Source organism: Podarcis muralis, chromosome 9 (assembly GCF_964188315.1).
Source record: "Podarcis muralis chromosome 9, rPodMur119.hap1.1, whole genome shotgun sequence".
In the NCBI taxonomy this organism is placed as follows: Eukaryota; Metazoa; Chordata; class Lepidosauria; order Squamata; family Lacertidae; genus Podarcis; species Podarcis muralis.
In genome coordinates this window covers 41,165,804-41,193,391 of record NC_135663.1, presented here as the reverse complement: position 1 = coordinate 41,193,391, position 27,588 = coordinate 41,165,804, and the positions used below count along the sequence as shown (strand labels likewise).

Genomic DNA, 27,588 nt, shown 5'->3' with positions numbered 1-27,588 from the left:
TCAAAGACTAGTACATGAAGTCTTCCAGAGTGCTTTCATTTTGAGCCCATTGAAATACAGTTTACACAGCTATTCAGTGACTTAATATAGTATTCTGAATGAGTTAATAGGTATTAATTTTCATTTAATTTGTTTGTGTCCTTATTTTCACATACCAGCTCCAATTTGTAATCATATTAAAGATTGTCAGAAGGCATAAAACTATTAAAGAGGGTCAGTGACTATGACAAATGCACGCTACTGTAAACAGTGATTCCTGGCCTACCTATGACATTCAGAACAGCTTAGAATGTGGACAGCCGCCATTACAATAAGGACCTGCATGCACCTGCTGGAATCTTCTGGTGGTGCTATATCTACAATCAGTGTGATGTGTGAATCAGCCCCACATCACTGATACCAAGACTGAGAAGGCTATCCTGTCCAAGGTAGGAACTCCTTAGACCAAAATGTCAACATTTCCAAAACAAAATACCATAGTTTCATAATAGTGATTCATAAAATATTAACTATTCCACTAAGTTAAACTGATAATCATTAGGTCAATGGCTGCCTCATAATACAGAAGATGGGATGAATAATACAGGGATATGCATGATCTAAAACTTTTAACAGGTCAGAATCAGATCTTAGACAGAGGTTGACATGGACATCCATTCAAAAAGTTCATCTTGCACTGATAAGAATTATGTAAGAATTATGGCAATAATGCATGTGGCAAAGAGTCACTGACTAACAGGACAATTCAAAATCAGATGTGTTTGTGAAGCCTCAAAATACAGGTTAATACGGAAAATAATTCCACTACTTTCTACTGTTTCTCATGTAAACTTGAGAGATAAACTCTTACGTGTCTGTCTTTTTCTTCTCATCTTCCAGTGCTCTTAATGTGTGCTGAAGCCTGTCTGTTAGTATCTCCAGCTCTTGAGTCAGCTTGTATTCCTCTCTGAACTGCTCTCCCAAAAGGACCAAATCACGGGTGGCATCATGCAGTGGAATATCACTCAGGTATAGCCCTCTTCTGGTTAAGTCATCCAAATTCATCACACTGTAATACAAATAAACAATCAAAAGACCAGATGGGGAAATGGTGGGTTAAACCTGGCACTCAGATTTGCCTTGCACAGCCATTAAAAACACTGATCAAGTTAATTTGCAAATATATTTTGACACTCCCCCAAAGTAAGAGAGAACCTCTACCTCATTATTTAATATGCACTGAATATGCCGCCTTTTCTACCCTGTCAACACAGGGAGGAGAGAGAAAGCTGAGAATGGAGAAGTGCGATCAAACAATTAAAGTCACTACAGAAACACCCATGATGTGATAGTGCTGTGAGTTTGCCTGCTACTCAAAGACCTTCTTTCACATAGCATAACAGAGGATTATAGGGAATAAGAAGACACAGAGCAGATGCCGATCAGTATATCTGAAACTAGCAAGTTCTGCCATCAATGGGCTTATGCTACTGTGCCAGAAGAATGTTGTCCTGGAAATGTTGAAGCCAAACGGCCAAAACAGAGGTGATTAAGGAGATCCATGTCTAGACCTCCCATCAGAGCAGTGGTGGTGAGAAAGAGGCTTTGACCATTTCCCCAATCTAAATCATTTCTTTGGGGGGGAGGGGAAGCAGTGGGGTCAACAGCACCTTGAAAAACAAGCTTAGATTAGGCAAATGGTGCAGGGTGAAAAGGGTTAAATAACAAGTACAATTGCTCTGCCTGAATGGGCACTCCCAATGGCTTCTTTAAAATAACGTGTTATTGTTGTTGCTAATACACACACAACCATTTGCATTATGGATATTTTGGCCTAAAGAGTCTGCAATACAGCTAATTCATATCTGATGCTTATTTAAGTGATCACAGATCAGGTTGGGGGGAGGGAGGTTAAATAAATAAATGGAGAGCAGAGGACGCCCACCCTACATTTATTTATTTCCCCCAGAACCACCTGCACAAAGCTGTGATTGTGGGCTTACTTGGCTTAGGGAAGGAAGTGTAAGGCAATGCCCCCTTCCCAAATCTGGGCAAGAACTTACTAGGCATTGGAAAGTAGGTGGGGGAGGGACTCTAGGTCCCTACCAGAGCTCTCCTGCTTCCTTCCCAAAGTCGAGTAAGCAGCTCTCCACCTTGCAGAGGACCTTGTTCTGGGAGTTCCTGGCTTTATGCATTTTTAGGGCCCTTGGACGGTTACGTCTAGTGAAAGGCGACTATGGGGTTGCGGCGCTCATCTTGCTTTCAGGTCAAGGGAGCCAGTGTTTGTCCACAGACAGCTTTCCGGGTCATGTGGCCAGCATGACTAAACCACTTCTGGCGCAACGGAATACAGTGACAGAAACCAGAGCGCATGAAAACATTGTTTATTTTCCTGCCACATCAGTACCTATTTATCTACTTGCACTGGCGTGCTTTCAAACTGCTAGGATGGCAGGAGCTGGGACAGAGCAATGGGAGCTCACTCCATTGCGGGGATTTGAACTGCCAACCTTCCAATTGGCAAGCCCAAGAGGCTTAGTGGTTTAGACCACAGCACCACCCACGTCCCTGTGCATTTTTAGATATACATGTGGACTCCTAGAACCGAACCCTCATGTAAAATGTGAGTTACTGTACAAGTTTTTGTAACAATGCACTGCAATATACACAAATTGTGTTTGCTTACCTTGGAGAACAAAGAAAGAGAATACTATCTGCTTCTGGTAGGTAGATCATTTGACCCTTAAGGCGTAAGCAGCTAATTTCTGTTCCAGTTAATTCATCTTCGCACTCTAACTTTTCCACATCCAACAGCCCTTCCTTGTAAAGAAAAAACCAAAACCCATAACTGCAGCTACAGGTGTCATAGTTATGTCTGTATGTTTTCATATCTTGCCACAAACTACTTTAATGCCATCCACAGTCTAATGTTGTTTTTACTTCTGTTTCACCCAAGCAGAAACATGTCAAAATGTGGTAAAGAAATTTGAGGTTCTATTGTTCATCCAAGTAAAACATTATTATCCATTGAAAAATGGCAGGTGAATAGTGTGGTTACCTTGCTCCTCAGCACAAAGACTGTGTTGATATGTGAGAGGATTCCATGGAAACTAATATCAATATGAGGCCGAACCAACGAAAACACTGACAAAAGATTGCAATACCCGGGCTGGAGCTGAAATATAAATGAGACAGACAAATTTCATTTCGAAGACCTGAAATTATTTATACTCTATATAATGTGTAGCATTTGAATTCTGTTTCCCAATGCTCTAGCTATGCTAATTTATCAGTACAATATTGAGGAGTACCCCCCCCCACACGCACACATACACAAACACATATGTACAACACTAGATTTTACCATATTAGTAAACTGTCTGACTAAAGACGGTCAGTTCCAATCAAGGAATGATTTGTTGCACCATCTTGAGATGCATATTCCACATGACTAGTCATATGACTCAAATTATGAAAGGATTTGGGACCTATGTGGACTTTTGATCAATTCCAACAGATGTAAAATAAATTAAAAATAAAAATGTTAAAATATTGGTTAAAAGGCTGTTGAAATGAAGGACTGTGATACTTTATGAAGACAAAGATGGAATTAGTTAAAGACATTAATGTGAAATGTCTTTTGGAGTTCTAGCAGTGCATACAAAATTTGTCCATATGTAATAAATACCACAACCAATATAAGCTAGTGAATAGCATTCACTAGTTCACCAGGTGTGGTGGTGGGAGCACAGAGGAATAAAAATGTATACGGTTTTCAGGAAAAATAATAATTCTCACCTGTGGAAGGACTCTGTATATTGCATTGCCACACTGGGTGACAACTAGATATCTATCAAATATAATATGGAAAGGGAAAGCTTTGCAAAAAGTATAAGGACTGATGCGAGACTCTTGAGTGCCATTCTCTTCAAATCTGTCCAGGTCTTCATAAAAATCTTCTTCCTTAGACTCCTTCTCTTCAATTAAAAACTGAATGTGGTCACACTCTTCATTTCTCTGTTGAATAACCTGAATAACAACAACAACAACAAAAACCTGAATTACAACAACAATTATGGGCAATTTTACTTTTAAAAACATTTTTTTAGGGTTATTCTTCTATAGCAAGGAACAAGAGCTATTCTTGATTTTCATAATTCCAGATTTTGACCCTGGATTTGAGGGTCCATTGACCACAACTCTGTTTCATTGTTTTTTCGAGCACGATGTCTATATAGAAATATGTTCATTTTTATTTATTTTTTTAATGCAAACATAGTAGAGAGAGAAAAAATATCACCAGCTGACATTAATACTAAAAAATGCTCCATCAATCCTGAATTAAACATACAAATTAATATAGACAATCAATGTGTACAAATAGGTATCCAAAGAAGATTGACACTTATAAGATTGACGCTTATGTTCAAATGTAGAAAGGGCAGTGAGAGCATCAGACCACTGAGCAGCAGAAGAAATAATAAATACATTCCAGGCCATCTGAAGTCCAAGGCTGGTTTGAAATGAAATGGAACCCCAGGCAGTGCCACAACTTTAAGAAGTCTTGACCACCATGCATGGCATACCTGTCAACTACCCCGATTAAATTGGGACAAGCAAGTTTTGGACATCGTGCTCTCAGCATGGCATCCTGAAACACATGACACTGTGACCTCACAAGAGATTTGTGATCTCGCATGGGTCAAGTGACTCAAGTGGGAGCAGGGCTGGGAAGATGCATGTCCTGGTTTCCATCGTCAATGTACTGGAGGGTATGACATGAGGGCCAGGTGGGTTAAAAGTTACCCCAGTCTTCTGAGGTCAGACTCTCAGTTCCTTTCTCAGGATGGAGAGGAGGCAAGGGTAGGGAACCAGTTTACAGCACAGGAGGCTACAGAAGCACAGGGCTTTAGAAATTAACGGGCAAGACCAGTTCCAAAATTAACTAAACCAGTTCCACCTGTGGTTCACTCCATTGTAGTTAAGTCTCATAATTAGGATTGTGGAAAAGCAGACAATGCCCCTTTAAATGCCAAGATTTTGAAAATCAAACCATTCATCTTATCAGGCAAGATACAACTGCCTTTAAAAAAACCCCTCCTGATTATATTTTTATCTCTCTTTTAATAATCCATTAAAACATAGACTGCCACTTCATTAACAGAATCTTAGTTGACTTAACTATATAAATTAGTGGGATTATTAACTGATCAATTTATAAAATCTGCAGAGACTTGTATATTAAAATAAAGCTACTGAAACACACTTTCATAGTTTTTAGGTAATCATGCACATGTCACAGCTTCTACCATCTTATTATTCTGGGATATAAAAAGGGGATGCTTTTTCTAAGATGGTGCCTGCCACCCACAGCTTTTAATAGTATAAAAACAAGAAATGAATAAGGGTTTTAAAATATATAAATAATCTGCTGCCTAATTCACCGGCTGCACCTTTTTAGATAGACGTAGGTTTATTGACTCTATTAATGCAACTAATTAATTTACTAAATACTGCAACCCTAATTAAAATAAAATAAAAACAATACAAAAACAATATGGCTGAAGTGCTTAGCCTGCAATGTTAACAAATCTTGCTTATTGGTGGTAGGTCTCTTTCTATTCAAAGTCCCTCCCTCCTGGGATAATGCTGAAAATATAACGAAAGAAAACATGCAAGCCAAATGATTTGTACATTATAAAAGCCCCTGCAGAATACTAGCAGCATCTCTCCCCCCCCCCCCGCCACTAAACTTATGAAACTGTCTAGTCTGTTTCAAAAAGTGCCACTATTAAATAGCAGCAGGTCGCCACAGTTTCAGAAAACCAATCTGCTGTTTCGTGCAAGTGCTCTGCAGTCTCCAATGACCTCTACCGAATGAGTATGTGTCAATAATAGCACAGTTGCAATTGTAATTCACAGTGCTGAATTGAAATGAATAAGAGCAATTGAGATAAAGGAGGAGAGGCAAGGACATGAAGGAGTCGGAACACTAAAAAATAAGTAAGTGCTTGAGCCAAAGCACAGCTGAAATCAATAGAAACATTTCCGTTGTATTCTGGAAAAAAATGAAAGCAGTTGAGTGTCTGTTTGAAAAGATGATGTGATTGGCAGAATACATGCTGCTGAGGAGGGGTGGCTCTTAAAACCTGCAAGTTAAGTAAATAATGCCTCTTAAAAAGAATAGAGTTGAATGCAAAAATGTGTTTGAAAACTCACTGAAAAAAATTGTATTTTCCCCCAGGAGTATGAACAGTTTCACATCTACTTCATTCTCTTGCACTTTCCATCAAGAATAATTATTGTTAACTTCATTTTAAAGATGTATGTGCCTGTGCTGCTTACATGTCTACTCAGAAGCAAGTTCCGCTGAGTCCAATGAGGCTTGCTCCAGCAAATACAGAATTTCTGCCCCAAACCTCCTCATGTAGAACACCTGACACTATTATTTTTATTAGACTTGTTACTTGCTTGTTATTCAAAGATGTTCAAGTAACTAATAACATTTTCTTTTTTAAAAAACATAAAATCAAAACACCTAAGTTACACATACACACAAAACATCTGAAGTTCATAGAAGCAGAATTAGATAACTCCTTGCCTCTCAAGTTTTATATGACTTCAAATAGGTCCGGGAATTTGCTAAACACCCAACTGTGGAATATTAAATAAATGAAAGAGCATCATCACCAGCAGCGACACAGCCAGGAATAAAGTTTGATTTTTGTTTCCCTGTGGACCTAGCTACCAAGTTACGTCAGCCAATCATGCGTACGTACTCTTTCACCATGGTAACAGCAATAAAAATGAAGACAAATCACTCTTTAAGTTTCAAAGAGATATCTAGCAGATTCTTTCTCCTGTGCTTTGCAATAAAATCTTCTGCAAAACTGATGTTCCCACTTGGCTGTGTGAAAAGTGGCATTTATAAGGGGGAGAGTTTTGAAAATGCCTTCAAACTGCTATACAAAAGGCCTTCAGAACAATTTTTAGATTTTGGGGAAACACAGATAGTTTTATATTGTTTCGTGCTTATGTCCATTGTGTTGCATTAAAGTTAGCTTTTGAAAATGCTATGCAATAGTACAGTATGTCCTATGTTTTCACTTTTTTTCGAGAAAAACACATTAAGTAAGATAGGTACGTGATTGTTTACCATCATGGAACTGGAGATTTGTGGGAGAGGCAAGGATATATGTGAAGCAGCATTTTTACGTGAATGCATTTCCTTTGAGTGTGTGTGTGTTGCAGTGGAGGGAATTCGCTTGCAAAAAAGGAGCGCTGTTTAGGCCAGACTTTTTTATGTAGAAAAATTATAGCCCACCTTTCCTTAACATACTCCAAGGCAGCTCACTAACAAATGATGGTGGTGTGTGTGCTTTTATGGTTTAAAAGAACAGATATGCCAACTGGATTTTGAAAGAGACGTTATGCTCCTGGCTTATACAACCAGAACAAAGCTCCTGAGCTAAATTTAACTCATTGCTCAATTGTAGTAGTTTAGATCAATGGCAGCTTTAAAAGAGACCCAGCACTAATGAAACACTTCACCAAAATGAGTGTCCTTTGATGAGACAAAAACATCTCATCAGATGTTTTTGTCTTATGGGACATAAAGACTTATTGATTTATCATTGATTTAACACTACATAAGATAAAGTGGATTCTAGTCCACAAATGCTTGTATTAGAATAAATCCTTTGGACATTATGGTCCCACAAGACTGTTGTTTCAGCTGCAACAGACTGACAGTGGTATTCCTCTGAAATGTCATGTGAGAGGGCATTCAAACATACTGTAACAATAAACTACAGTTTATCATTATAGGAATGAATCTTCACAAACTCTCTTCCCCTTTTCCAGAGACACCCTGAAGAAGAGAAGCTTTCACTTCAATTACGTCTGAAACCATTATGTCTGTACTATGGTTTACTGTAGCAAACCAACTACAAACCTTGATTTATGAAGCTGATTTGTTTCAAAAAAATGTTAGTTATGATTGACCATGGTTTATGGCTCATATGTCAATAACATTGTTGTTTGCCTGTCTGCTTGCTTCAGGTCAAAGGTGGTCAGGGTCCCTACCATAGGAGCCAACTCCAGGGGGCCGTGGGTGCCTGGGCACCCACAATAATATAATTGTGGGAGCCGGGCACCTAGTCATTGAGAAAAGCCGGCAGGTGGCAGTGGTGGTGCCTCCAAGAGAGAAGTAATTCAGCTCTGTCCTCCAGAGTCAGCCAGCGAGGCACCCTTTTCTGGATGGGGGAACTCAGACATGGGGGCAGAGTCTGCCTCCAAGTCTGAGCACCTCCCTGTGGAAAAGGGTGCCTTGATGGCTTCAAAGAGGAGCCACTGCTGCTGCTGCCAGCCGCTGCAACGTGAATGTGCAATGTCACACACACACACACGCCTGCACATAGTGTGTGTGATGTCACATGTCCATGTTGCGGTGGCGGGCACCCACATTCTCTACGTAAATCATAAGTAAAGGTAAAGGTACCCCTGCCCGTACGGGCCAGTCTTGCCAGACTCTAGGGTTGTGCGCTCATCTCACTCTATAGGCGGGGAGCCAGCGCTGTCCGCAGACACTTCCGGATCACGTGGCCAGCGTGACAAAGCTGCACCTGGCGAGCCAGCGCAGCACACGGAATGCCGTTTACCTTCCCGCTGGTAAGCGGTACCTATTTATCTACTTGCACCCGGGGGTGCTTTCGAACTGCTAGGTTGGCAGGCGCTGGGACCGAATGACGGGAGCGCACCCCGCCGTGGGGATTCGAACCACCGACCATGCGATCGGCAAGTCCTAGGCGCTGAGGTTTTACCCACAGCATAGCAAGCCCCAGAAATATGCAAAGAAAATCAAATGAATAAAAAATCAACTATTTTGGCAATCTTCCTTATACCGTAATAGCCTATCCTTTTGCCCTTGCATGTCTCCCATCCTACAGCTGCCTCTGTTCATTTTGCCTGAAGCTAAAGGTGACAATCAAGGTGAAATGAGTATCAAGCATTCTGATTTCTAGGTGTCTTGTCAGGCTAAATTTTTTTGTGCAATTTCCCCGAGTTTAGTGCTATTGGGATAATTTTCTTGACATTTAGCAAAAGAAATGAATAAATCCCAACCTTTTAAAAATAGAAATCTATGAAGGCTGTAGACAAAACAAACTCTTTGCCAACTGTGTGAAGAAAAATAGGAAACCAACAAAGATAGGAGTATGTTCCAATCTTTGTACCGCTCCAATGTAGACTTTTTTTGGTTCCTTTAATTTCTTATCCACTTAAAAGGCTGTGTGTGTTTACTTCCAGATCATACTGACTAGTATTTTTGTATTTCCACAGTTATGTGTCACAATTCTATAGATTGAGTTATTAGACATACTTTGACTTTCACATGGCCTCTGTGTTTGTGGCAGGCTGTAATTTGATTTTGTCATAGCTGTCTGGTACACAGTTCATCTGGAATGGAAAATTTGAGCCTTGCGATCATACAAGCTCCTCTGCCTTATATTCTCTATTTGAGATCTCTTCTTTGTGACACACTATGATTTTGACTATATATAAAATCCGTTTATATGCATTAAGATAAAGGTAAAGGGACCCCTGACCATTAGGTCCAGTCGTGACCGACTCTGGACCGACTCATCTCGCTTTATTGGCCGAGGGAGCCGGCTTCCGGGTCATGTGGCCAGCATGACTAAGCCGCTTCCGGCAAACCAGAGCAGTGCATGGAAACGCCGTTTACCTTCCTGCCAGAGCGGTACCTATTTATCTACTTGCACTTTGATGTGCTTTTGAACTGCTAAGTTGGCAGGAGAAGGGACCGAGCAACGGGAGCTCACCCCATTGCGGGGATTCGAACCGCCAACCTTCTGATCAGCAAGTCCTAGGCTCTGTGGTTTAACCCACAGTGCCACCTGCATCCCACTTATATGCATTACCCTGCTGAAAAATCCACAAAAAATCCGAACATGTGTCTCTTCCCTGTGGTACCACATTTTATGATACCAGAACCTAGGACAAACCAGTTGAGCTCCAATCCAATGTCAGTGAATGCTGGAAGATTCAGGACAGGCAAAAGAAACTACTTCTTCCCGCAGCACATAGCTAAGCTATGAAATTCATTCCCACAAGATATAGTTAGACAAATTAATGGAATATAAAATTAACAATGGCTACTAGTCATGGTGGCTGTGTTCTACCTCCATGCTCAGAGTTGGTATGACTCTGAATACTAATATCTAGGATATTAGGAGCTGTGGCGCTCATGTCCTGCTTATGGGCTTCCCATAGGCACCTGGTTGGCCACTGTGAGGCTAGATGTGCCGGATCAGTCTCTCAGCTGGGCTCTTCCTATGTTCTTTTGTTAGTCTGAAAAAGGAATACAGTGGTACCTCCTGTTAAGTACTTTATTCGTTCCGGAGGTCCGTTCTTAACCTGAAACTGTTCTTAACCTGAAGCACCACTTTAGCTAATGGGGCCTCCTGCTGCTGCCGCTCCGCTGGAGCCCGATTTCTGTTCTCATCCGGTTTATATAGGAAGCAAAGTTCTTAACCTGAGGTACTATTTCTGGGTTAGCAGAGTCTGTAACCTGAAGCATATGTAACCCGAGGTACCACTGTACTGTTCTTACCAGGTGAGGATACACTGCAACACTTTGTTGCAGATATCACTTTTTAACATTCCTGTTGCTATTCCTTTGACTTGGACACTAGTTTAGGCTATGCTAAAGCCATTCTGATCCACTCTTTCATAACCCCCCCCCAAGTATCCAGTTCTACAATGGTGGCTTGTGGCGAGTTGCCAAGCTGCCATAAAGTGGATACTGAAGAAAATTGAACATTGTGAAAAGAGTGTGGAATGAATAAATATTCTGCATCATGACCTAGGACTACTGATGCTTCTATAAATCAGTTCTTGAACTTTTGACTATAATAATTAGAGCAATGGAAACAGGCATGTAACACATAACACAGTGCATTTTTGTGTCTAACAAAAACAGCACATTGAGGCTGTGGTGTTAATTCTTTTTCCCTTTGGGAACAAAATATCTTAAGTTAAACAATATTAAAGCACCTGTGGAATATATATTTGTGGCATGTGGAAAGTTGGTGAAACTTTATGCTACAACTTACCTTCATATCTATTTCTGTGCCGTGAATTTGTTGAGCAACTGTTTTGATGATTCCAATTACAATGTCTTGGAGCCCTTCTCTCTCGGAATAGTAATGCAGAATGAGTCCCTTCCCCTTTTCTGCATCAGTACATCTAAAGGAAGGGGCCCGCATACCTGGGTATATTGTAGCAAGGTGGTCATGAAGAGCATCAAGGTTCTGCAAGGAGATTATTTAATAACAGAAAACGATTAGAACCTATTTTTCCAGCATTTTCACTGGAAAAATGAATAGTGTGTGAAGGCAACATAACTGCCTGAAGAATATTTGTACCAAATTCTGCTCCATACAGTAACACAAGCACTGCTACCTGCTCTGTCTCGTCCTTCTGCATTTTCTAATGCCATTAATGTTCATAGGGGCGCTGATGTTTTTAAAACATAATAGATGATGACAATGTTTTATAAGAGCAAGCTGTATTACAGAGCATCTGTAGATCCTCAAAACTTTAGAAATAGCTTGAACTTTATTTTCTGTGAGAAATGAAAAGCCTCAACAGCTGCTTCTTCTCTTGGGAGGTCTCCAAAGGAAATGAGTATCTTGTAAATTAATTCCTTGGGCTAAACTCAGCTTAGAGCTTCCTGGTTTACTTTATTTGCTTATTTGAAATTTACATTTTATTGAGATGGTTTTTATCAATAGCCAGCATGCATTTGTCTGAATGGATTACTATGATGGCTGTAGGGAAAGATCAACCCATTCCAAAGGCCTGTTTCAAGACTCTTTTGTTACTGAGAAATTCAGCTCTCAAGACTACGCTTGTATGTTGGTTTTGTCTGACTAAGGAGCGTGGCACTCTTCCAAAGGAGTCAGAGAAAGTGACCATATTTCAAGCTAAACCCTTCACAATAAAGAAAGCTCAAGCTAAGTATTATGGGATAGTCCAGTGGCTCCTCTCAAGAATCCTCCTCAAGTGTTGTGTGTACAGGAGAATTTGTGTATATGGTTCTAAGATGCTATGAAGAAATAACTCCACGAACATGGGTTCAAGGTAACAGGTTCATGTACACATGTGTATAGACACTCAGAAAGATATGTTAACAGTTTCTTAGGGCTTAAGTGGAATATGTATGACCATGCCATGTAAATACTTCAGGAAAGCAACTTCCAGCTTCAACGGAGAAATGATGGGAGAAGGGGCTAATTAACTGTTTCCCTTTCTGCCATTTGAACACTCAAAATAATAGCAGCTCTTTAGGCTAGCTTCTTTTCCTCATACAATGGTAAAGTATACGGGGGTCTGATATATCTTCCTCAATGGGTGGAAAAGCAGCTTGGGAAGGTGCAAATTTTGAATGGGAAAATGGCAGGAAAGGGGCTGGGTTAAGCAGCACCTGCTCCTTTTGCTCTTGAGTTTCCAATAGCAGCTTGTCGATCAAAAGGGGAGGGTAAATAAGTAGGAGGTAGGAGTCTGGAAGGGGGATAATGTAAGAGACATTAGTAACAAACCAATGGAATATTTTGGATACAGTTCTTTGAGCAAATGCAAATTACGACCAGTGAAAGGTGAAAATGTGGGGAGAAGAAGGAAGTCAGTGCCCCATGCTCTTATTGGCTGGTGTTGAATGGAGCCAGTAGGGCAAAGATGTGGCTAGAACATCACCTGGGTGATAAAACTCACCCCAAGCCGTAGCAGCCAGTGGGGTGAAGTCATGTTCCTTACCTGGCTTCCCAACACGGAATTCGCTGTCAGTAAGCAAGAGTACAGTGGAACCTCGGGTTGCAGACGTAATCCATGACAGAGGCACGTCCACAACCCACAGCGTTCGCATCCTGAAGCACCGTGTTTGTGCAGGCACCGGTGCGATTCGATGCTTCTGCGCATGAGCAAAGCGCGATTTAGAGCTTCTGCGCATGTGCAAGCAGTGAACCCCAGAAGTAACCCGTTTCGGTACTTCCAGGTTTCCCGCGGTCCATAACCCAAAAACACGTAACCTGATGCATCCGTAACATGAGGTATGACTGTACTTGCATGTTCACACTTAGCCATGGGTTCGTGTTACATGTAAACTGGCCAGTGTGTTCCTTAAGTAGACAGGTTTGGGGTATATGCAGCGAAAAATGGAAAAATAAGCTCTGGGGCACAATGTTGAACATATACTGCAAGCAATTCTTTTGAGTGCTGTAAAATGCCATAGAACATATACTGTGTTGCTAATTTTAAAATATGAGAAGGCAAATAAACTACTCCCTAAAGTATCTTAGGTTAAGCACCACTTGGTGTCTGATTGATTTTTGTGTGTGTGGTTATAACATAATAATGCCCTTGGGATTTCTCAAATTGCACTTATCTAAAAGCTGCCTCTCTTTTACATTCTGCTTTGTATTTCCATTATTAATGCTTTCAGCCCTACATAATATAAAAAGGAAGAATTGTATATTAAAAAAAGACTAACGACCGCTCCCCACATCAAATGGGGGGCGCCTTTTGAATGGTCATGTGCAGCCCCCCCCCCCCCCATGGATCCCATGCGGCTCCTGGCAATATGGGCTGGCTTCGCCCTCCCCAGGCTGGAAACCTGGAGGTATCCACCTACCTCAGCCAATTGCTCAATCCCACCTGGGGAGGCGTTGCCAGGGGAATGGCCAAGTAGGGGGAGGGACCGCCCTGCCCACACAACAGAGGGTGGATCTTACCTGGGAATCATCAGTTGGCTCCAGAATTGTATATTTTAAAAAATACTAATTATATTTCTTTCTTTCTTTTTGCTTGCCTTTCAAATTAAGTTTCACATATTTGTATTCCTTTTAATTTAAAGAATGTGTTCATGTGTAATTTAGTGTGCAACTGGAGCCTTAACTTGAGATGGTACAAATGCAAACTGGTAGGTAGGTTTTCCTGAATGAGTGTGTTAATTCAGTTCTTAAATTGTAAAATCAGTTTATTTATGGAATAGGAAGTGCAGCAAAGCACTAATTATTGCCTAAGAGAATAGCCATAAATAGATTTCTCATTTGAAATTCAATGAACATGTACCGCAAGAGTTAAGTCCCATAGAACTCAACAGGCTTGGTTTTACTAAACATACAGGCCCAAACACAACAACCCTGAGGGGTATAGGAAACAATAAAGGACATGGTAACCTTTGGGGGATTGAAATGGCCACAACTTTACTGATTACAGTTGCAGGAAGGCTTTGGCTTAGGCATCGGGTATATCTCCTGGATCAGCCAAACGTAACTTCCATGGCTCATTAGCCCCCATCTGGGCATATGGACAGAATCCTTCCCCTTGGACCCATTTACTGGCTGGGGCCGATGATGCTGACCAACCAGATGCTTGGAAGGTTTTTGCCTCCCCACCTCAAGTTTGCCCAAGGCCACACTGGGCCACAACTGCTGCTGCCATCGAGAAATTACACTGGAATTTGACCATTAATGGTTTGCCACAGATTTCTTACCTGCAAAAATTCTCTAACATTGGAGCCCAGCACACGCAAGATGGTGTCATAACCAGATTCTTGACAAAACACAAAAAACATCTTCCCAAACATCTGAAGGATTTCTCCAGCGTTAAGGTCTAAAGAAAACATGAAGCATTATTTAATACCTGAAGGCACTGAAGCCCTGCAGAACCAAAAAGAAAATCACATTTAATACTTCCTAATCACACTGAGGAACATGAATGCATTGGGCTTTTAATATTTTATTGCAAGATACCACTGTCATAGAATTCTGTGCGTTGTATTTTTGTGTACTTCAATTTTGTTTTGATGCATTTGAAACGCAAGCACCTTCTCTTTCTTTTAGCAATGAAAACTGACATTCCCAAGATGCCTGTGTGGCATGAAAAACTACAACGCAATAAATGCAAATCAACAAACACTGTGAACTAACTACACGTAAACTTCAGCTTTTCCTTAAATGTTAATCAGTGCTGAAGGAAATAAAGATATACTTACTAAGGACTTTGCTTGCCGCAGCAACCAGATCGTATGTTTTTGAATCATCATAAATAATTCTAACTAGAAACTGCCCTTCTTCATCCAATTGTGCCTCCCGCCTAAAACAAAGCACAGCAAAAATATAAAATAAATCTATGTATGTGGGAAACATAGCCAAATAATAAATATTGCAGTTGCTTATTAGCTGAGAAGGTTCAGAGCATGCTAGGTATAAAGATACCATACAACCCAGAGACAGCAATCTTAAATTATTTGAAGGCAGTCTGGAATAAACAAACTACAGAGTTGGTTTTCATTTTATATCAGCAGCTAACATATTAAAAGGGATGCGGGTGGCGCTGTGGGTTAAACCACAGAGCCTAGGACTTGCCGATCAGAAGGCTGGCAGTTCGAATCCCCATGATGGGGTGAGCTCCCGTTGCTCGGTCCATGCTCCTGCCAACCTAGCAGTTCAAAAGCACATCAAAGTGCAAGTAGATAAATAGGTACTGATCCAGCGGGAAGGTAAACAGCGTTTCCGTGCGCTGCTCTGGTTCGCCAGAAGTGGCGTAGTCCTGCTGGCCACATGACCCGGAAGCTGTATGCTGGCTGCCTCGGCCAATAAAGTGAGATGAGCGCCACAACCCCAGAGTCGGTCATGACTGGACCTAATGGTCAGGGGTCCCTTTACCTTTACCTTTAACATACTAATTGCTCAAAACTGGAAGATGCTCCCTCAATAATACCTTGAGAAATTATTTTAATTTTACCAATTTTAAAAAGTTTGGATAGTGAAAGAGATAGTGTGCTGATACTATAACATTTTTTCAATATAGAAATGAGAAATGGATAATAGTTGGATTGATTTTCTAATTTTGTAAGTATAATGAAGTCTGCAATGTACTGTTGTTCTGTTTGCTGATGAACAGATAAAAGGAAAAAATAAAGTAGGCCGAGTCCCGGCTCTTTGGTACTATTAATATCATTATCCATCCCTATCCTGTGGACAGAAAGCAGGTTTTTTTGCAGATAGAAGGCAAGTTTCTTAATTCTCTCACATGGAAGATGTCTGTTCAGAAACATCCAGGTTTCAACCAACTGAAGAAGAAATGGAGGAACAGAAACAAGTCTCAAAATGGCTGTATCCCATTTTAGCATATGTGTGTGTGAATAGTTATATGAGCCACCCCGCTTTTCAGGTGCTATAACACAACAGCATTCAGCCTCACCATTAAGGAGAATTACCAAAGTAACAGAATCTAAAACTTTCCCAAAACTACAGTATGAGGAGTTGTTTCCTTAATCACTTGGCAGTATTACAAATGTCAAGATGTGCTTAGGAGCTTCACTCATCCATATCCCAGACATTCCACATTTATCAGCTGTGCAGGGCAAGGAACTTGCATTTTTCCTAGCAACAAAATGCTGAGGAAATGCTATTTTCCCAGAGGAGTGTTATGATGGAAAAATACATGTTCACCTCATTGCATATCCCATTTAAGAAATATTTTCAGCCATATTATGTTCATTTTGGTCAGAAATGACCTTTTTTATATATAAAAAAAGAAAAAGATACTTTTAAGAAAGCAAATGTTAAAAACAATAGCCACCATAAATGGAGTTAATTATTAACTTGCAGGCTCCTGCACCTGCTTCCATTGTTTTTTTCAACCAATAAATCAGAACACACAAGTAGCATGGCATGAAAAGCCACAGCTTTATTTATGCAAACATATGGGGCTGAAAGTAAGGCAAGGCAGCAATGAACCCAGAAAAACATGCCACTCCCAAAGAAAAGGAATCAGTTGTAATCATAGTAACTAACTTTTTTGTTTAAGACTGGAACATGTAGATGCATGCCCTCTCCTCCAAACATGTTGCCCTTGGGCTGGGAAACCTACAAAGCTCCATCAGTGATTTCATAAAACTCACTTCTATGTAGTACTTGAGCATCAAAGAACTCTCATCTGACAAGCAAAAAGTTGTTATCGCTGGAAAGTGCTCATCAAAAAGGAAAGATTGCTTGAGCAAATTGTCAATGGAAAAATTATTTCAGTTTCTTGGGTAAAATGCTGGCCCAGAAACCATCTCAGGGAAGCCTGAGGAATTGCATGCAGAACTGCACAAATGAGCGATGCCCCAAGCAGAATAGGAATACATGTAGAAAATATAATACAATTCTATAGAATAGCTAAAATACACAAATCAGTGCTGACATATGATCTCGCAAAGAATGCAAGACATAAATAATTCACTGCCCTCCAAGTGTTGCCAGGAGTGTGGAATGAGAGGAGCTTCCTTTCCTTTGCGATGGGAATGTCCAGAGAGATCGTGGTTTGCAGTTTATAGGAGTTTCTCAGATACGATTTAAACAAGTGCTCACCTCTGAATATTTGCTAGCATATCATGGGCCATTGAAAAAAATATCTCAACATGAATTTGGTGTTATTAAGAGGTTGCGGGCATGGAGGCAGCATGTAACTGGGAAGTATAAGCAGGTTTTGCTGCCACAGGCTGGCTTGCCAGGACCTGGCAACTGACACTGTCAGAATGATTAACTCATCAGAATAGGCTGGACAGAACTTCTGAGAAATATAGAGCGGTATTCAGATATGTTTTACTGTGTGCATCTTTCCACACTAAAAAAATATCTTTGTAAGAGTTGTGGACATTAGCTGTTTGTTGTTATGCCCCAAAAATATAATAAAATGCATTGGGGGAAACAAAAGAGAAGGAATGAACAGTTATCACAAGCAGGGTGGTTATGTCTATCCTCTCTCAGTGACTCCTGAACCTTAGCAGACTGTAGACAATCTCATCCTACGTCATCACAAAGAATATGGGACTAACATATCATTCAGCCAACCCTTCATATCATTGTGTCTGCTTTGGAACGAGCGTCACAATGCAACAAATCAAGGGCACTGTTTCTGAAGTAGATACACACTTTCTAAATATTTTTAAATTGTGGGAACATGTACAGGGACAAGAAGAATTAATTGTTTGCAGTAAGGGTTTGCATAGATAAAAAACAGTGGGGGGTGTACCAAGATTCTGCAGAATACTTAGGGCAGGCATTGCGGATTGCTGAAAGCAAACTTGTAAAGGATGACTGAACACCTCTGCTTTCCAAACAATCATGCACACATATGACTTCCCTTCAAACATCCTATCTAGTCCATGGATTAGAGTGATCAAGGGGAAAGCATTTGTGTGTGTGCGCGCATAGGAACAGGAGGGAGTTAGCATTTTTTGGCAAAGGGTTGCATCTCCTTCTGGAGGCTATGTGCCAAAGTGGGTGTGGCTCCCCCATGTTCTAACACACACACATCAGGACATCAATAACAGGACACACACAAACACACACATGTTCAACTTTCTTCCCACCCCACCACCATTTTCTCATTATACCACCTGGGATACAAAATAAGTCCAGTGCAAGACCAGGTGGCTGTGAGACCTCAGTTGTGAGCAACATAAATAAAAAAACTTGGTCTTAAACAAATTAAAATACATTTACACTAGTTAAGTATGGCTATAATAGTACTAACTTTCTGTTTAGTGTAAAACGGCCCACAACAGAAATCCAGTGGCTAAACCCAGCAAAGCCTTTAATTTTTATTTCATGTACAATCTGCTTTGGACTTTCCATGGGAAAAAGCATTTTTGTTTGTTTTGAAATACATTGCAATGTTTCTGAAAAGCTACTCTTGGGAACATAGTGCAATTCCCACTGATTATAATAGGAATTGCAGACTAAAATGCCAGTCTGGCCAGTTGGCTCATGTGGTCCTGTTGATATTAATACATTGGAGCAGTTATGGATATATATTCATAAGAAATTGAGAGGGATAAGTCAAGATATCGTGCACAACAGAGTGTTTGATTCAGGCCTCATGAGTTTTCAAAACCTTGCTTGGCCACAACCACATTGTATCTCTCATATTTGGTATCTCATTGTATCTCTCATACTCGGGATTAAAAGCAGACTCACTGGGGGCAGAACACCAGAGAGTGGATACTTCCAAGGGCAGAAGAGGACATGGCGACTCTTGTCAATCTTTCCTTCTCCCTGAAGCCCCCTGTAACTCTTGAAATCTCCTCTGTTTGATTGGGATACCCCTAAAACAGTCTGACAGGTGATGGAAGGAGCAGTAGGAAACAATCTATGAAAAACATCTCCTCCCCGGGTCCTACTTCCACAGGGAAGCTCTAATGGATCTTGAAGCCATTTGCAATGAAAGGAGCCCTTGAACCTGCAGAAGGGGAAGTTTGGATCCAAACCTAAATACTGTATTACAAAGAGAATATTCGCAATATTACTACATGGAAAGATACATGAAAAAAGCTTGCCATAGAAAGTAAGGCTGAAATCTCAAAATAGAAACTTTTGTGGGGGTCATAGTCTTCTGAGATTTCATCCATACTTTTCAATGCAAATATCTTCAAAAGTTAGTGATAACTAGGGTGAAATATTGGAATCCTTACACAAATTGTAGGTTCCTAACCACTGAGGTAATAAGATCAGTAACTGCGATTGTCTTAAGATGCTGGTTCAAAACTAGCCTTGGGCAGTAATCTTTGGAAAACTCCCATCTGCAGCTGAGGTTGGTTTCTCATAAAGTTCATCCAGGATAGTAGCAAGCTTTTAATGTCTACGTGTGGGAGGTTTTCTTTTAAAATGGCTGCCAAGTCAAACAAATAGAAAAACAATGTGATTTATGATTGGTGTCATCTTTCTTTTCAAAACAGGGTGTGCTTCAGTGCTTAACTAGATTAAAGTACAAAAAACCCAGTAAATGTATATGGAAGGGGGAGGGAGCTTAACAACATCTCTAGAAAGGCGAACAAAGGAGTTTAACTCCAGATCTCTGTACATAATCAACTTGTCTTTTGAAAACACATCTATTTTTGAGAATATACTATGTTATTATGATAACCGTGCTGTAACTAAATACAATGTATTGGCTCTCCACAATGTACAAAATACCTGCCAAGTATTAGACTATATATATAGTGGAGGTATTAATTTACAACCATGAATAAATAGTTCACAACTGTTTTCAAACCCTGTAATGTTTTTATATGTCACAAGAACATGAGAATGAAAAAAGTAACAGGAACTGATTGTTTTCAAAATTGCCTTCTAGTTTGCAGACTGTATCTGCTAAAATGCTAACAGGAATTAGCCATTAAAAGGACACTGGACTAGCAAGGCCAAGAGTAATTAGGCATCTTGCAGACCACATCTAACTCATCAAGGCATTTTCTCTTGGCCCCCGCTCTCCACAGCAGGGGGGGGGGGAGAATTGTTCATTTAGCTTTGAGGATTTGGAGACAACAGAGTTCAGTTGCAAGTTTGGATATGCAGCATAATTTCACTATGTGCAAAAAGGATGACTTCAGGTTTCAATCCTAAGTACACACCCTGGGAAATAACCTAATGAGACATACTCCTTCTCCACATCATTTGTTCAGCATCCAACCACTTTTTCTCTCAGTGCCCAGGTGATTTTGCTGCTTGAAGCAGAGCTCCAAATGGCAACCCCCACAGCCAAGATAAACTTTCAAAAGTTCAAACATCACTTTCTACCTTCACCTGTTCCCTAAATTTTATCACACATAGCAAACTGTTTCTTCTTACTGTGTGATAGGGCTATCCTCGTTTTCTTCCAATTTATCTGATTTCTCCTCTACTTCTAGATGTTTTGAAGCTTACTCTGGAAAATGCAGAGAAAGCATGAGGGTGTTTTATCTGCTGGAGTTACATGTTCACATAGTGGTCATGATCTCCTCTCCAGAAACCATCACGCTTGTGCATTTGTACTAAGCCAAGGTCTGGATTAGCATTATATGTAAATCAATTTGCACAACTCACTTCAATGGACACAGTTCAGACAAAGCTAAGCTCATTTAAGCTGTATTAAAGTCAGTGGGAGAGCTTTAAAATATGTGATCAACTCTCACACTATAAATATGGGACTGAAAAGTTCTTAACTTTGGTCAGATGAAATCATGCAAGGGGGTGTGTGAAAATACCATTTTCAGCTGAGGTCAAGCCACTCTGGTTGTTTTACTGTAAAGTAAAACTTTACTGCAAGTATCCAAACACACAAACAAGATCGCAATATAATTTTTTTGCCGTACAATCGTCAAACTTCAGAGCTTGCAGTGTTTCTCCTTACTGTGATTTATGGTTATGTTAGAAGCTTTTCAGTCTTGTGACATATAACCTTGACATTTTATCTATAATACATTTCCTATTCACTATGAAACTCCCTACAATAAATGTTTAATATAAAGAGGAAGAGCTCGTTTGTAGCAATGCTCCCAAGAGGGCAATTGCAACATAGAATCAATGTAAGAAGGGTAAAAGAAAGTGCTACAAACTTCATAGATGTGAATATATTCAAGCTTCCCTGGAAAAACTTACGTACTATGCTGCCATGAACAATTAAATATAGCACAGAACTGTATTCCCTTGCAATTAAACTTTTCCTGCATATGTGTATGGCACTTAAAACACGTTCTTTTTTTAAAAAATAAAAAATAAATCCAAGGTTGCTTTTATATGTCAGGCATTGTTTCTGTTGGGCTTTTTGCCACTATTGTGTGTAAGTAGACCTTGTTGTTCAACAGATACTATCATGCAGCCATTTCAAATCAGGTTTCTAAAAGTCACCTCAATTCAGATTAATGTTCACCTCTAAATAAACCCCAAACAGACCCAGATGCATGCATGTAACATAACCTCATGTGTTACAGCCTGGCTGCCAGAAGAATCCAAACTCACCACATTGGCTGAATATCTTCCTCCTTTGTACAGAAGCACAAAGCTTTGCATCTCACTGTACGTGCATGGCACTGTATTTGGATCTCACTGACTTACCAACAGCATGGTAATCCAGAAGGTAAAACGATGGCGGCACAGCACTTAGAGGTCATCAACCATGGGAAGATATGGAATTTGAAACACTTTAACATTGGTCACTTAAGGTCTCTCTCTGGGTTCACATTGTGAAATATTTGGTGATCTCTGTATATAGCGTGCTGGAGTAGGATACCAGTGCTAACACCGTAACAATAACACACACCTAAAGGTTAATCATTCTGTTACAAAAAAAGTTTCTTTTCCTGCCACTCCAACGCAACTGTTCCAGACCTTCCTCAGCATGTTGCTGCAGCCAAGGCACTGAGTTTCCACATGGACAGATTCAGCACTTCCCCACTTGAAGAAGCTCACACTGGGCAAATAGGTCTGTCAGCCTAACTGATCTCAAAGTGCTATTGCAAAGATAAAAAGCATATCTCTGCTCTGAGCTCCTTATAGGTAGAATGAATGCAATTTTAATCTATATTTTTTATCTTTAAAAAAAAACACCAGTTTAGCATCATCAAAAAAGAAAGCAAAAATAGGGCTATGCACTGATTAGCATCACCAAGGTGCAGAATAGAGTGAGCTGCCCACGACATGTCACCATCCTTTTCTTGCTTACTAGAGGAACAAACTGCATTCATTCATTTCTGTGAGAAAGTAAAGTGCTGCATGTCTGGATGCTTTTGCGATGAGAACAAAACTTGACCTCTTCTCAACACTGGGCTCCCCAACTTCCAACGAAAAGGACACCTCAATGGGCAGGGAGCACAAAAGCCCAATGGATTGCAAGCCTGCATTCCTCATCTGTCAAAATGGCAGGCATTTTGCTTGCAACTAAAATATGAGATTAAAGCCTGAATTCTACATGGCAGACACATACTGGAGGTCACAGCCCTGAATTGATGCCATGGGTGACTCTCCATAAATACCACTTGGGGAATTATGCTGACAAAAGCAAAGGATGGCAGGGTTTCAGTACCTGCCATATTGCATAGGAGAGGGGAACTCAACTTCTATCGGTTTGATATGACAAACTGCACCAGCCAAAGCTCCCTTTACACAATTGTTAGAGCTACAGAAGCCCTGTTCTCTTTCACCTCCAGTTTCCCCACTGGTAGGTCAAACACAAGGTCATATATGTTTCATAAGCTGGGTGTATTGCCGGCCTCATTCCTAAAGGTTCTGTAAATATTGTAAACATTCAGTTAGTGGAAAAAATTGTGAGTAACAAAATTAAATAAAAATGGGAATCTGTCCAAGGAACTGACTTTCTGCATAAAGTAAATAGTTCTATTTATAACACTCAGAATGCATGGCTATTTTTGCTGGTTCTCTGAACTGTGCATGAGTGTGCTTAATGTCGGCTTTCAAAATCATATAATCTATTGATCATTTAAAAAAATCAGATGTAACATATAAAATAATATTCCAAACACGCATTAGCTTCCTTTATAAAGCAAATTAATTTAAAAGAATGCTTCATTAAAGAAGAGAAGAGGAGGGGGAAGAAGAGGAGTTTGGATTTGATATCCCGCTTTATCACTACCCGAAGGAGTCTCAAAGCAGCTAACATTCTCCTTTCCCTTCCTCCCCCACAACAAACACTCTGTAAGGTGAGTGGGGCTGAGAGACTTCAGAGAAGTGTGACTGTCCCAAGGTCACCCAGCAGCTGCATGTGGAGGAGAGGGGAAGCGAACCCAGTTCACCAGATTACGAGTCCACCGCTCTTAACCACTACACCACACTGGAAACCATATTTATAACTCTTCTGTAATAATAGTAATCAGTCTGCAAACATGGTGGATATAGGAAGAGCCTGGTGATGAAGCCAATGGCCCATCTGGCCCAGCACTCTGTTCCTACTGTGGTCAACCAGAAGCCAATGAGAAGTGCAAAACCAGGGCCTGAGTGCAACTGCACTTTCTCCACCAGTGGTTCCTAGCAACTGTTTTCAGAAGCACACTACCTCTAACAGTTGAGGTAGAAGCTCGCCGTTGTGGATATTAGGCATTGGTAGCCTTAATTATCCATGAATTTGTCTAACCTTTTAGAGCCATTAAGCTGATGTCCATCACTACCTCTTGTAGGAGTGGATTCTATAGTTTTATACACACTGCATGAAGAAGTACTTTCTTTCATCTGCCCTGACTCTTCTAACATTCAGCTTTATGGGATGTCCCCAGGTTCTAGAGTTACGAGAGATAAAAAACTTCTCTGTCCACTTGCTCCACCATGCATACACACAAGAGTCATCTTACACTCCTTTTCTCTAAATTAACCCCCCCCCCCAATGATGCTGCCTTTCCTCACAGGGAAGTTGCTCTATTCCCTTGCTCATTTTTGTTGCTATTTCACAACACTGCCAAGATCCTTTCTGAGGTGAAGCAGCCAGAACTGTACACAGTATTCCAAGTGCAATCACACCACAGATTTGTATAGTGGCATCATGATACAGGCATTTTATTTTCAATCCCTTTCTTCATGATTCTGAGCATGCAATTTGCCTTTTTCACACCTGCCTCACACTAGGTTGACATTTTTATTGAGCTCTTCACTATGACCCAAAGTCTCATTCCTGGTCCAACACCACCAAATTTTCATGAGCATTGAAAATTTATCTCTCTCTCTCTCTCTCTCTCTCTCTTTTTTTTTGTCCCAGTGTGCAGCACTTTAAACTTGCTTACACTCAGTCAGAAGAATCTTTTTGAAGCTCTTCACAACCCCTTTTGGTTTAATCCACCCTAAGCAAATTTTCTACCTCACTGTTCACTCCTAACTCTAAATCATTTATGAACAAGTCCCAGTATCCACCCTTGGGTGACTCCACTTTCTACAAAAATTTTCCAGCTGGGAAAACTGTCCATTTATTTCTACTCTCTGCATCCTATTTCTTAACCAATTACTGAGCTAAAAGATAGCTCAGCAGTTGTGGAATAAGAGGAAAGGTTAACTCAGGAAATCTTTGGTAAGGTACTGTGTGTGTGTGTGTGTGTGTGTGTGTGGAGAGAGAGAGAGAGAGAGAGAGAGAGAGAGAGGGAGGGAGGGAGCTTTTTGAAAGTCTAAGCAGATGGTGTGAAGTGGATCACCTCTATCTATATGCTGGTTGACAGTATCAAAGAACTCTAATAGGTTACCAAGAAAGGACTTCAGCAAGACTTGTTCTTCTATATGTTTGAGAGTTTTATCTTTGTTAATACAGTACTTTTCAGCAGTTTTCCTGAAAGAGGCATTAATTGGCCTGTAATTTCTGAGGTCCCTTCTAGTTTTCAGGTATAGAGGCTGATCTTAGGAACAAGCTACAATTTTTTGTTAGAAGATCAGCAATTTCACATTTGACTTCTTTAAGAACTCCTGGGTAGATACCATCTGGACCCAGCAGTTTGTCTGTTTTGTCTTTTAAAGCCTATAATTTCCATCTATTGTAACCATTATTTGCCTCAGTCCCTTAGACTCTCTTCCCCTGAAAGTCTTCTTCCAGTGTGAAGACAGAGGCATGCAAGAATCCATCCAACTTCTTGCAATCTACTTACATTTCTTCAGCTAACTTTCGATTCCATATCATCCCAAGATGGAACTGTTTTCCTAGTCAGTCTACTGCTACTAATGCATGTAAAGATTTCTTGTTTGTGTGGTCTTTGTTTTAGCAACATGCTCCTCAATTTTTAGTATATATTCCCTTATTGTCTACTTGCATTTCTTTTGCCAAACTTGGTGTTCCTTTTTGTTCTCCTCATTTGGAAAAGATTTCCATTTTCTAAAGGAAGCCTTCTTGCCACATGGTGTATTTTATCTTTTTCAATTTCAGAAAAATGCAAAGTGACACTTGGAAAAAATTCATCCAACCAAACACACAGGTTCATAGCAAGGCTTTGTGTTGAATATTTATTTTAATTCTTGCTGATTGAAAACATTCAACCAATGAAGCAAAGCTGTTTCCCTACACCAATATCTTATGATAGTGTATAACATGCAGGGAATTGTGGAAAAAAAAATTATTAAGGAGCGGGGGAAGGTGTTGAACAATGATATAAAACATTCACAGTTTACCATGATTAAAGAATGAATTACCATGCCTGAACCAAAACAAACATGTTTTTAAAAAGTTTCTTTTAATGTGCTAAAAGGAAGTTTTGAGAGGCTGCTGGTAGGTAAACCTTTCGATCTCATGCACCCCTTTCTGGGCAAGAGTGTTTTCATCCCAAATTTCATTGAACCAACTGTCCTGAGTCAGAGCTTCATAAATGCTGCTATGAACAAGGGATCTGCTATGTATCTCAAACTGCTATTGCTATATACTGTTTTGGGATTTCTAGTTAAAAGACGTATATAAATTATATGAAATGAATAAATCAAGTGATAGGGATGGAAAAATATTCACCTTGTTAGCTAGGTGCTTTAAAATCTAGTAATACTACCTAAGAATTTATTTGTACAGTTTCTATTCCTGTATAATTTCCCAAGTATTGAATGCAGACTCTTTAAAAACATATATATCCAGTGGTGGGAAAATAGGGGGAGAGGATCCTGATCTGTGGAAGAGTCAACTCCATGAATCCATCAATTCCTTCTTTGCCCATGATAAACTGCAAGAACTGGATAGTTGGCAAAATATCCCCTATTAATATGCTCATGGGTAAGACTGATTAGACAGATAAATGTAAAGTTTAACACCTTAACCCTAACAGATGCTCACTAGTAGCTAATTAAGTCAAGCAAGCGCAGCTCTTCGCAGTCTGTACCAGTTAAAAGCTAGATAGCCATTGAGTACATGGCTTGTAGCCCCATGGAGAGTTCTCTTCCAGCGAAAATACAGGAGGTTGCCAAACTGTGGTTATTTATAGCAGGTTTCTTCTGCTACAGGATCAAGTCAGGTGCAGCAAGCAAATAAAACTCGGCTGCTTAAAAGCACTCTTTGTTACAGACATCCAGAAGCAGAATGGGGTCAACAAGCACTTCTAAAATGTGAATGAATTTGATGCTTCTAGGGCAGTGTGACCCATCCAGAACGGGCAACCCAACCTCTTCAAAACTGCATGTTAGTATAATGCTGAACACATTAATATTACGTAATGGAAGCTATCAGCAACTGTATGTTCTCTGGCTCAGTTTTCATCTGATCATAGCCTCCAGGTACTGGCTTAGAACTACCAATAATGCTTCTGAATCAAGACAGCAACAAAAATACTTGGTGTCATCAGCATACTGATACCAGATTCTGAATTTCTGAATGATCTCTCCCACCTGCTTCATATCAGTGTTAAAGAACAATAATAATAGTGATGCCACATCACCTGTTGTGAAAAAGTAGAGACCTTAAATGCAGTCCTCCCCAAGTCCAACTCAGCTATTTAAATTTCATGTACCAACACAGTATGAAAGAGGACTATTTCCCCTGCCCTTGCTGTTAGTTTTTACACATTGTGATTCTACAAAGAATTTTGAACCTCTGACCATGGTTCAGAAAGAACCCAATGACTGGTGGTATCAACTGAGCTCTTTAATCCTATACACACTTACCTGTAAGTCTCACTGAAATCAATGGTGCTTAGCTCTGAATAGACATATATAGGGTTGCAGTGCACATCTTTAAATGTTTAAAGTTTAAATATTTAAATATTTAAAATATTAAAAGTTTAAAAATAGAATTAACCACATTAATTTAATCAAACTTTTATTG

General features: G+C 40.1%; 1 protein-coding gene across 1 annotated transcript in view; it reads right to left on the bottom strand.

The window, feature by feature from the left end:
• The window catches only part of GUCY1B1 (guanylate cyclase 1 soluble subunit beta 1), a 43,656-nt gene that overhangs the window by 7,541 nt on the left and 8,527 nt on the right, over positions 1–27,588 (bottom strand). Inside the window, exons 3-9 of the mRNA XM_028743703.2 lie at positions 15,053–15,153; positions 14,552–14,670; positions 11,112–11,309; positions 3,778–4,008; positions 3,038–3,154; positions 2,666–2,799; positions 851–1,048 (exon numbers count right to left, since the gene is read on the bottom strand). Of these exons, the coding sequence (XP_028599536.2) occupies positions 851–1,048; positions 2,666–2,799; positions 3,038–3,154; positions 3,778–4,008; positions 11,112–11,309; positions 14,552–14,670; positions 15,053–15,153 (1,098 nt within the window). The remainder of the gene's footprint in view (positions 1–850; positions 1,049–2,665; positions 2,800–3,037; positions 3,155–3,777; positions 4,009–11,111; positions 11,310–14,551; positions 14,671–15,052; positions 15,154–27,588) is intronic.